The 12537-nt window shown below is 38.2% G+C and overlaps 1 protein-coding gene across 2 annotated transcripts in view; it reads left to right on the top strand.

The window, feature by feature from the left end:
• Slit2 (slit guidance ligand 2) overlaps positions 1-12028 on the top strand; it is a 313542-nt gene extending 301514 nt beyond the window's left edge. For both annotated transcript variants that reach the window (XM_090343777.1, XM_090343776.1), the window contains 4 exons: positions 2853-3007; positions 7976-8264; positions 8470-8681; positions 10202-12028. In XM_090343777.1, coding sequence (XP_090199903.1) covers positions 2853-3007; positions 7976-8264; positions 8470-8681; positions 10202-10443 — 898 coding nt within the window. In that variant the 3' untranslated portion in view covers positions 10444-12028. The remainder of the gene's footprint in view (positions 1-2852; positions 3008-7975; positions 8265-8469; positions 8682-10201) is intronic.
• The last annotated feature ends 509 nt before the right edge of the window (positions 12029-12537 follow it).

Genomic DNA, 12537 nt, shown 5'->3' with positions numbered 1-12537 from the left:
TGTACTGATTAAACTGGATTCTTATAAATATAAGCCCTTATATATCAACTATACAATAACAAATTTAGAAAGTGATATATGTACAGTTACTAGAAGACTTCTGATCCAGGAATATGGGATAAATTATTCTTGTTTTTCTTAGCTACAATTCAAGCCAGGGGCATACTTTTAATGAGATGAACATGACTTATCTAAGATTTTTTTCAAGTAACTGCCACTAACATTGCAAAACTTTTAATAGCATGTGTGTTTTCAAAGAACTTTGAGAAATAGACTTGAAGCCTGCTGATTATAGATATAATCTCATTAATATTGATAAAAAGATTATTTCATAAGCAAGGTATTAGTGGTTTATGCATGTAATCCTAACTACTCAGGAAGCTGAGATATGAGGATTATTGTTAGAAGCCAGCTGGAAAGAAAGTCTGTAAGACTCCTTATTTCCAGTAAATTACAAAAATAAATAAATAAATAAATAAATGCTGGAGTTAGAGCTGTGATCCAAGCAGTCTTGAACTAGCCTTGAGCAAAACCAGCTCAACAACAATGCTCTGGTTTTGAGTTAAAGCTCCAAAACCCCCCTCCATACACAGGTAAGAGTGTTTCTGATTTACCTCCCTTATATTTATTTAATATCCATTATATTTAATATATATCCATTATATTTAACATGTATATATTGAACATCTACTATTTAGGATAGAGGTTCTTCGGTGTCTTTTAATAAATACAGCAATAGTAATGCATGGCCAGTGCTTTAGAATAGCTTACACGAAGTGAGCATCTCATGACAAATAGAACAAAGAAGGGGAATAAAGGAGAAGTAGGTCAAGTAAGATGCTGAGAAAATAACTTATGCTCTGTAATCCAGCTGAGCACTGCATTAGGATGCATAAAACTTTGAAGTTCTTCAGTCATTGGACTGCACTGTAGCCAACACCACATTAACACTGACAAGCCTGGATTGATTGTCTAAGATCAATATGTGATCAAGAGCTCCTTTCTCCATGCATACCGATATTTTCTTTGTAACTTAAAGGAAAAAGGCAGGTCTCTCTATATTAATATTTATAGTCCAATTAAGGTCAACTTTTATAGACTATCTATATAAAACCACTTTGAGAGTTGCATCTGACCCCCAAGGCAAAAAGTAATTGATTTCCATTGTTATGAATATCTATTTTAATGCTTTAGAACTACTAGTAACTTTAGTAACAAAAAAGTAATATTTCTGCCAGTCTTTAAAATTACTTTGCATTGAATATTCTTAATGAGCCAAGTTAAATTTCATCTTGCAGAAGATCCTAAAATTGTATTGGATTACTTATTTATACACTGATGGCATGGTGCTCATGTTGATGAAAGGAATATCTAACTTGGCTCTGCTGTGCATCCTTATAAAATTATTTCATGTAGATCTCAAATTAATCGTAGAAAAGTAGCATTTACCAAAAGAGAAAATGGAAGGGTATAATTGTTCCAATAACTTACCAAAGGTCAGGTATTTCATAAATACAGGCTGAAGATTCAAATACAGATTTATCTGACTTGAAAATCCTCTGCATTGATATTACAACTCAGTATATCTTCCGAAACAAGAGTGATATTTAAAACCAGCAGTGTTATGCAATTCTATTTTGTCAGTAACATCCTAGCTGGTATAATGTCCCAATATGTTTATTGATAACTGTTCACAACCTCTGTTAGACTTTTATCTGTACAGTGAAATGTGAGCATATTGTTGAAGCTGTGCTGTGCAATTGTACCATGTTTTTCTTTGGTCCTGTTTTATAAGTCCATAAACTTTTTGCCTGCAGTAATACCACAATGAGGTTTGAATCCACAATTCAAACCATAGTACCTGCTAACAGACTGCATCAAACTTAATCCTATTTCTCAGTCTTCATTGTCTACTTATCTCCATTTTTCAGTCTTTTTGTTGTATCTATCTTATGCATTTAGGTACTCAAGGTACCTAAAAGGCAGCTATATGAATTTTTAGCAACAGTCCTCAATACTTATAGGAAAGACATCGGGGAATCACTGCCCTGATGACTCTGCTAAGCATGCTGTTTAACTTGTTCTTCGTAGCCGGGAATACCACTTCACAATGAGACCTCTCTTGAAAAAAAAAATACCCAGGAAGGAAAATAGATATCAATTACTAGATTTCACAAAATACAATGATCCTAGTGGGCTGGTTCTTGCATTGTTGTGTCTGTTTGTGATGCAGTGTCATAGAGCACAAGCCAGAAATCCTCTAGAGACTCTAGAATGTATTTGGCATGGGTGAAGGTGTCACATCTTTCTAATTCTATTTGATGTGATAGTTAATATCTTACTCAGTAAAAGGAACATTTAGGGCATTTAAAAGCAAATGAGCCCAGCTACTCCAGAGGTAGAAATGAGGACAATCATAATCTGAGGATGAAACAGGTATATCAAAAGGCTCTACCATAAAACAAATAAAGCTAAAAGGGTATTTAAATGGTGGGGTGCCTTCCCAGCAAGTACAAGGAAGCTCTTGGTTCAAATTCCAGGGCCACCAAGAATAAATTAGTAAAATAAATGCCTGATTTTCTCTTTATAATTTCTGCATTTTAGAGAAATGTGGCTAGAACATAAATAAACCCAGTCACGTTCAATTATTTTAGTAGGAAAACCTTTGTCTGCAGTTTCTGAGAGCTTGAAACTTCCTATCTCCTTGAAAATATCCTTTTCATCTAAAAAAGAAAAAGAACTTCCTTAGCAGTAGTCAAGCAGTGGTGCTTATTAAACTATTATCTTAATGGCTATTCTTTAGGAAAATGCAAGTGGAAGGACCAGCTAAGTCAATGTTTTTCCTTTTGTAGTGTGGAGACAATCAATGATGGAAACTTCCATATTGTGGAGCTGCTGGCCCTGGATCACAGTCTCTCCCTCTCTGTGGATGGGGGAAGCCCCAAAGTCATCACCAACTTGTCCAAACAGTCCACTCTGAATTTCGACTCTCCACTCTATGTTGGAGGTAAGCTGTCTCCTAGCTGCAGTGTCACTCGGGTGATGAGTCTCATCATAGACTAATTCTGAAGTTATTGATGCCAAGCCCCGCATTCACTTACTGGAGATAACCACTACAAGGCTGTTTTGTAGTCCTTGCTCTGGTATCAATGTGTCATTGACCTAGAGTAGGAAATTAATATTTTCCTTTTTGATCTCTCACCTGACAGGTGAGTTATGCATCATATTGTTTCCGATTGTACAGTTAGTCATCTTATCTCATAGAAAAAGAAAATTGGTTAGTGTCAAACCAAGCAAAGAAGAAAATGCTGACACAAGTTTGATGAACACTGCAGAATGAGTGACCCAACCAGCTTCCCTAAGGAAGCAGATTCTATCAGCTCAGACAAATACTGGCAGCTGGAAGTTCTGTGAATGAATGAATGAATGAATTCTACAAATTCACGTAGATGATGGGGGTAATTGTCAGTAAAACACTATGAATAAGAGGAAAGATCAAATGCCAGATTCTATCAGCTGAACAGGAAGTTGTTCTGCTTGGCTAAGACTTTACAGGAAATAAACATGACAGAAGGTTAGAAAAGTAGGACTAAAAAAGACAGATGAAAAACCCTGGACTTTATTTTAAGCAATATGAAGGAAGATTAGGAAATGAAGAAGAGAGATAGGATGAAATTCAAAGGAGCCAAAAAGAAATACTACATACTATACTCACACCCTTTCCAGAGAAGCAAATAGTATAAACTCAAACATAGAGCTGTACAGTTCACACCAAAAACACATACAGCTGGTGGTGCTGAATTAAGATGCACTGGATAGATTGGTGTTTAACTGAGCTGATAAAATTAAGAAAGTTTAGAAATAGGATGAGTTAGAAACTAGAGTTTCTGAAGAAGTCAGTTTCTTTTAATTCCTTACTAAGTATTTTCATTCATTTCACAAACACTTTTCATTCACTTCCTTTATAAAACACTAATCTTAGATGCTATAATTAACCACATGAAGCTTCCTTTAAAATCAGTGTTTGGAATTATTCTCTAAATCCAGAAGTCTTCTACTTTTAATAGCTTTGGTTGTAGAAAACTTGCAGTATCTTAACCAATATACTATCTTTGGAGCAAAACAGTTAAAAGAGTTCAAAATCTTTGGTTCAATTCTGTTAATATTTATGATGTAACTCCTAGATCCAAGAAATTTCATGGTAGAATAAAGTGTTACAACGTTGATATGCTCAAAGAACAGGAAAAGGTCACAATGAAGCCTGTTGGAAAGAAAACAGCACGAGTTGCTGTGGCTCATTCCTTCAATCTGAGTTACTTGCAAAGTAGTTATTGTAAGAATCATGGTTCAGAACTATCGCAGACAAAAAGCTAGTAGATCAAATCTTCACAAATAAGCATACTATACTCAGTTTATATTTCATAGTAGTATATGTCTGTTATAGTTCCAGTTACTTGAGAAGCACTGGTGCAGGGGATTCTGGTCTGAGGCAAACATGAGAAGAAACTCTAGAACCTTTCACAAAAGTTTCTAAAACAAAAATGAGCTGAAATGGCTCAGCAGTTAAAACACCTGCCTAGAAAACCAGAGCTTGAGTTGAAATCCCAGAACTAGAGGAATGAAAGGAAAGGAACATTTAAGAGGGAGAAGGAGTCATAGAATGTGTGATTATGATCAAATAAACTGTATAAGCGCATGGAAAAACCACTGTGACACTTACTTGGTATGGTTCAATTCAGTGAGTTGAACTGAGGGTTTGCACTTGGTAGAAAGGATTTCTACTATTGAGCCAGGCCTCCAGCCCAGAAACCTCTTATTTCCTATAATCAGTGGATGCTAATGATAATACATCTCCCTCTTACTCCCAATGGAAACCACAGATACATCTTTTAATCTTTTTAATCTTTTAGCCTCCTTAGCAAGTAGGCTAATCACAGCTATGAATCCCATTTAACAACAACAAAGCCATCGTCCCTTGTTGCTAACCAAGTTACTTCATGAACAAGAAAACAAGTCATAGTTGTAACTGTTACTTCAAAGAAAAGAAGATGTTCTATGTGCCAAATGGGTTGCTTCCTTTGGTCTTCATCTCCAAGGTATTCTGGAGAAAATAGTATTTTCAGTTTTTAAAAGTTGGTGATGGCCAGGCACCATGGCTCTCATCTGTAATCCTAGCTCCTCAGGTTGCTGAGATCTGAGGCTCACAGTTCAAAACCAGTCAGGGCACAAAAGATGGACTGTGAGACTCTTATCTCCAATTAACCCCCAGAAAACCCAAAGTGGTTCTGTGGCTCATGCATAGAGTGCTAGCCTTGAGTTGAAGAGCTCAGGGACAGTGCCCAGTCCCCTGCCCCCCCCCCCCCCGCAAAAAAAAAGTCTGTAAGGGACAGCCTCAAGAATTTTCTATATCTTGCCAAAATTACAAAGTTATTATTACATGGTAGACTTCATTTTAGATACAGGTCTGCCTGACTCCAATGCCACATTTCACCTTTCGGTTTTTAACAACAACAAAAAAGAAAACCTGAAAGTGAAGCGATCTAACTCATGTGGCTTTTAGTTGTTTATTTCTGTGCTAATTCTTCCAGGGATGGAGTAGCCTCGCCAGAATAAAGACAGTACCCCTGTCCATCTAGGCCTAGAAGAAGCAATCTTCATCCCTCCTAGCTGTCAGAAAACACATGGAGCCTGGGCTGGCTTCCTGCTCATGCAGATTGTGGTCTCAAGGGTGATGCCAGTGGCTTTTTAATACAAGGAAGCACATAAAAACAGAGCTTTGAAGAATACAAGTGAGAATAAAGAGAAACTGAGTCAGAAGGAGAATGGCCCAAAGCTGATGCATTACAGCATCTGGTTACTTACAGAAGTGTCCCTGGGAAAATAGTCACCTAACTTAACCAACCTTGCATTTTTTTTTTCTTAATCATCCCTAATATAGCTTTCCTGTAATAGAATACATGTTCATGGTTTTGTGTATGATAGTTCAACCAAAGCACTTTTCACCTAGCTGAGAAGAAAGAGGAAGTCCAAGATCTGTACATAACAACATAAAAAGATATTTCTACCTGTTTATCAACCAAAACCTCGATTCCTAAGCAAGCATACAAAAAAGTTGACTCCAAATATGTCATGACATGAGTGTAACTTGGAGGTAAAACAGTGTGCCTAATATTGCAGGGGCCTTGGATTCAACCCTAAGCACCAAATAAATACATGAGTAGAATAGTTCTTGAATTATATCCTATTAAAATCAAATACATCTAGCCATCTAGCCATGCTCATGTGCAAATTACTGTAATCAAAGAAAGAGCTGGGGACTTTGGGAATGAAAAAACTGCCTTCACTAATTGTTTGTTCTGCTGAGGAACAAACAGGCTGTTTCTGATTCTGACATGTACATAAGGGTACCCTACTTCTATCACAAATGATAGAAGTTCAAATTAGCTCTGAAAGAATTACATTTGCATCCTCTGAAAAATAAGGTAGGTCAATATGATTGAAAAAGACCCCAGAGCAAAGACCTTCCCTAGAAATAGCCTGTTGCATATCATTGACCATTCTGTCACTACCTTGTTTCCAAGGCCAGAGAGATACTCACTAAAAGCCTATACAAATGGAGCTTAAAGCCAAGATTTGTCCTTGACTGTCAGATCACCTTGCATCAGAGTCACCTGCTGTATTTTATCATTCTGAATTCTGCACCTGCCCTCCATTTTGAGAAACTGAATAAAATTCAGGGTCAAAAAATCTACAGAATGACTGCTGTGTTCAGCTATTTATATATCATTAAGAACACTGAGCTCTGGGCAATGACTAGTCCAGATGTACTAAAATCCAGAACCAAAGACTTGACCTCTAACCTAGCTAACTGATTTTGGTGTAGGTTATGCCTTAAGAGCCAATTCAATGGGATGACTCTGAAATCCTTATGTCCCTAGATTTATAAACAAGTTCCTGGGAAGAGAGAGAATCTTTGTCTTTCTGTCGTGGGTCTTGAGTTCATTAGCTTTTGGTCCAGGCTTAGCTGATTCCTGAGCACTGTGGGAGAGTCAAGGGCCCTGAAGACCCCTGCCTGCCCCCTCCTCCCCTTCCCCCACAGTGACCTGGAAAGTTGCATCATGTTAGATAATCATTCAAGAACTATTTCAGGGTCTGGCTCTGGCCATGGAAAGATTCCTGCTTTGCTGAAATGAGAGTCCCTTGATGACTGACATTAGTGGACTGTATATTTACCAAGATTGCGCATACTGCTTGTGAAGGAATTTCTTTTGTGTTCCTGATTTATGTGGAGAAATATGAAGTCTTTGCTCTCAGTGGCAGGCAAAAAGTCATGTTGTCAATGAGGTGCTGTGATGAGAAGCTGCAGGGGTGAGTTCTTTCAGGCTCTGGCATCTTTTATTGAGCTGCACTACTGCCCACAGTGAAAATTGCTTAATTAGAATTTGGCAGGGCCAAGATGAAGATCACTGTGAGCCTCCACCCTCTCACTCCCTGAAACTTTGTACATCCAACCTTCCAAGATCAAAGAGGTTTGTCTCATTAGCCTAACTTGAACCTGGGAGTGAGAGGATTGAAAGTTTCTCTGTGGGGCTCTAGGCCCTCGAGAACTATGTAACTTCTGGTATAAAGGAATCTAGCGTAAAGAAATCTCCAGTCTCTCTTAATCCAGCGACTTTGCTTCTAAATGTTACATATGTATATGTCTAGACAGTGCTTGGTCGGAAACAAATGTTAAAGATGAAAGATTGACCATCAGTGAACTAGCTACTTTAATTATGCATTAGAAATAACCAAAGGATCTTTCAGAAACACAAACAACAACAAAAAATATACATCTCTCTTTAAATCCATTACCTTTACCTAAATATTCCGGCTTAGTGGAACTGAGGTGAGGTCCAAAGATTGGGCACTGCCAATGTCAGAAAGCCCTAGAGTCTGACCTTTCTCATGACCTCTCCCATGGGTCCATTTGCAGGCATGCCTGGAAAGAACAATGTGGCATCTCTTCGTCAGTCCCCCAGGCAGAATGGTACCAGCTTCCATGGCTGCATCCGGAATCTTTACATCAACAGTGAACTCCAGGATTTCCAGAAGGTTCCCATGCAAACAGGCATTCTGCCTGGCTGTGAGCCATGTCATAAAAAAGTATGTGCTCATGGCACATGCCAGTCTGGCAGCCAAGCGGGCTTCACCTGTGAATGTGAAGAAGGATGGATGGGGCCACTCTGTGACCAGCGGACCAATGACCCCTGTCTTGGAAACAAGTAAGTTTGGGTTGTTAGGTAGTGGTGCACATGTGATTATCCCCCAAAGGGAATGGAAGAAATGGAGAAAATCAGGCAGAAGGAAAGATGGAGGTGGAGAAGTGAGCCCACAGGTGTCCTTTCTCTTGTCAGTCAATCAGCTTGCATTCCTGGGCTGGGATCTCCATCCATTCTCACTATGTGTTCCTTCCCTCTTCCCCTGCAGATGCGTGCATGGTACTTGCTTGCCCATCAATGCATTCTCCTACAGCTGTAAGTGCCTGGAAGGCCATGGGGGCATCCTCTGTGATGAGGAGGAGGATCTCTTTAACCCCTGCCAGACCATCAAGTGCAAACATGGCAAGTGCAGACTCTCAGGACTTGGACAGCCCTATTGTGAATGCAGCAGTGGATACACTGGGGACAGTTGTGACCGAGGTAGGCCATTCCAGCAAGGTACTTTCTTCTCCAGGAAAAGCAGGAGGGATATTAACTCTTGACACAAAAAGATATAGAAGGGGAACAGGAAAAGGTGGGATGAGGTGAGAATATACCAATTGGTTGGTTTAATTTTAAATTTGTTAGGAAGTTACCAGATGTGAAATATCCTACACCTTCCTTATGAGATGTCACACAGCCTCTAGATGTCTCCTCACACAGCTGGATTTGCAATGAAATATCTCCATTTTACATTTACCTTGCTCATCTACTAGCTTTATGCCAGTTCTGACCAGCAGATTATGGGGAGAAGGATGAGGAAGTAACCATGAAGTGATATCTCATATTTAGTCATTTTGATATTGGATATATTATAATCCAGTACCACCACAGATGGAGGAATGGGTTGATGAACAGAAAAGATCACCCTGAAAATCTCTTCCCCTACCCTCCACTTTTAGCTTCAGATTGGCCTGGGGCTGATTTAAGGAAACTGGAAGAATACAAAAGAAGTGGCACATTCCTAGAGCTAGATAACAAGAAATCAGGAAGTAGTGACATAGTCAGCAAAAGACCTAGGACAGACCCCATTCATCTCAGAGATGAAGAGACTCCTCCCATCTCCTGAAAGGATTACTGCAGAAGGTCACATCTGCACACTCACAGCCAGGGGTTTCCTTCAAATACCAGTCAGGGTTCCTGCAGCCAATCACAGTCCTCACAGGAAGCCAGGGCTCCCCATATTTACCTGAGCTTCTCATTGACATATACCAGCCATTCATCTTCTTGTGCAGAAAAGTTGAGGCTAATAAATCTCTTTAATTTTAGTAAAAATAAAATAAAATCACCTTTGATCTTAGAATCTGATTGGTCACATCAAATCATGCAGGTGAGAGACATACAAGCAAGTTGATTTTTCTACCCATCTTGCCCCTTTTTTTCCATTGTGTTCATGATCAGAACTTACCTGCCTTTCAGCTGGTATGCTCTTTATTTTGTGCAACTGAGGAAAGATACAAAATAAACATGCCCGTGGAAGCTTTAGTAGATGTCTCTGTTTTTAAACTACTTCATGCGGAGGGTAATTTATGAAGTTAGTGGAATGTTACTTGTATTAAGTAACAGATTGGACAATATTAAACTCCAGATCTAATAAATTGAATGACATTCTTTCTGAAACTGCTTTCCATGGTAAACAAAACCAGCTGTTACTAGTGTAAAACCAGAAGATGTGTATTTTTTTCTACTCCACCTCCCCTTTTTTTGTAATAAAGGAAAAAGATTTAGGAATCCAATTTTCTTGTCAGTGCAATCTGATTGTATTTATAGAGTACATATATGACATACACTTTGCTGAAAATAAAGACCCAAAAGAAGTATTTGTCAAGGAACTTGCCAGCCCATAAAGTATAATATGAACATAACGCTTAAAACAACAGTCATAAAAGAAAATCAGAGACGAGACCCTCTGGGTGAAGATGTAGACCCTTAAAAATGCTTGGACTTTTCTTGTTTTCTAGAAATCTCTTGTCGAGGGGAGAGGATCAGAGATTATTACCAAAAGCAACAGGGGTACGCTGCCTGTCAAACAACGAAGAAGGTCTCTCGCTTGGAATGTAAAGGCGGGTGTGCCGGTGGCCAATGCTGTGGACCTCTTAGGAGCAAGAGACGGAAATACGCGTTTGAATGCACGGATGGCTCATCCTTTGTGGATGAAGTTGAGAAGGTGGTGAAATGTGGGTGTATGAGGTGCCTGTCCTAAGCAGTGTCCCCAGCAGCCCCTCAGTCTCTGGCAAAGGCTGTATACTTCCTGACCATGCTGGACTAATTCATGCTTCCTAGTGGAAATATTTGAATTATATTGTAAAATACAGAACAGACTTATTTTTATTATGAGATTAAAGACTTTTTTCTGCATTTGGAAAAATTAATAATAATAATAATAATAAATTACGCTTGAACTCAAGCTTCCCCAAAGCTGGAGAAGTACAAAGAAAGCTATACTTGGAAGTGTAAACAACCATGATGGGAAACATGCAGTGTGTCCATCTTGGGACCATGCGAAGACTAGCAAAAGCACACACAAGAGACTGACAGCTGTGGTACACTGAAATTGCCCAGAGCATAAAATCCGTGTCCCCTTATTTACATCCATCCATACAGTTCACAAGGACACACCAAGCACATATGTGTGAATGAGAGTGCCAGGCAGGAGAATGGAACTTCAGAATGCATCCATAGAGCAAAGGGATGGGATATAGTTCATGCAACATAGAAAACATCCCAAAGCTCTGGGTTCCATTCATGAGATGAAATGAGAGAGGATACATTTAACCTTCTTTTTTCCCATGTGAGCATGTCAGCAGAAAGCAGCACACAAAAGTGTTACTCTACCATTTTCCAGTATTAATTTTTGTAATATAAATGATAAAGGAGATAATAAAGAACCAATAGATTATTAATAAATAAATTAGTAATAATATGAATTTTTTGTTGTTTCTATGAATTCTAAACAGCCCTATTCAGTATTCAGTTTCAATGAGGAATATTTATTGTATCAAAGTACACTGTACTTAACATTTTAGGTCATCCTTTTGCTGTTTCTCAATGCTTTAATATATATTAATTTATAATTATCCTGATATTTTTGTACATTTTTAAAACTTAAAAATCAGGACATTTTTTGTTTGTTTGGCAATAGTGCTAACATAGGGTGTTATAGCGTCATCTTGGAACAAAAATATGATCCGTTTGTTGGCCTTGACATCTGACCTCTGGCATCACCCACCAACAGAGCCTTATTCAGAACTCCTGCTGGAGGTGTATGCAAAGTGTAAAACAAGAGAATACTCACTTGCGTGTGAGATCTGATTGTGAGATGGTGATATGTGTGGAAAGAAGAAGTGTCCATTGGCACTGTATATCCCCACAGAAAAGAAATGATCTGTAGCAATCAACCCTAGAAAATAGACCCTTTACAAATTAATATTTCCTTGACTTTTTTTGGCCCCTTTCTAGGGGAGGTTGGGGAAAAGAAAGATGATTATGTCAAAAACTGTAATTTTTCCAAACAATAAAGCTCTTTTGTTACCATAATGTTCCCATGTTAACATGTTTGCTGCTAAATTACCATGTAGAAACAATTACTTGTAGTGGACTGTGCTCTTCCTTCATTAAAATCCTAGGATACCCTTTGAAAAAGAAAAGATTCTCTTTTTCCCCAAACATCCTTTATTTTTTTTACAAAAAAATTAGTTGTATATGTATAATTCAGTGTGCTTTCCCTTCCTGCAGACTAATATCAGTTACAATACTGATGTTTGTAAATTAAACAGATATTTACTTCATTAACAGCTTGGTGATTTTCTTAGAAATTGTGTAATGTTTACAGGCCCAGCCCATAAAAATGCATTCCTCAGTGACACAGAAAAGAAAGGATAGATAACCTGTATTGCTTGTTGCCAGAAATTGGATTGTGATAAATATAGTGTCACATCCGGAGACTTTTGAATAGCCACCTAAAAGATCTGGATAAAATAATATGTTCTTTACTAAGCTGAAGTTCATATTGGATTAATTTTCTTCCCTCAATAAACACACACAAAAACATTTTTAAATGAAATTGAAATAAGACTAAGTGTTCTTCATTTATTATTATTCTCTCCTTTAGTTTGAACCAGGCCATCCAGACCTGATAGATATTCAGATGGATTAAGCAACTTTGGCTGGATAAAATGTAAATACTTAGCCACGATGATAAGATTTATTCATATCTCTTCATAAGAAAAAAATCATGCATCTGTGCCCCCCCCACAACAACATTCACACAACTCTGTCTCTCTCACAGATGTGGGCA

Source organism: Megascapheus bottae, chromosome 13 (genome assembly GCF_031878675.1).
Source record: "Megascapheus bottae isolate mThoBot1 chromosome 13, mThoBot2.hap1, whole genome shotgun sequence".
NCBI classification, from domain to species: Eukaryota; Metazoa; Chordata; class Mammalia; order Rodentia; family Geomyidae; genus Megascapheus; species Megascapheus bottae.
The sequence above is the reverse complement of the archived record's forward strand: the minus strand, read 5'-3'. Positions and strand labels throughout refer to the sequence as shown.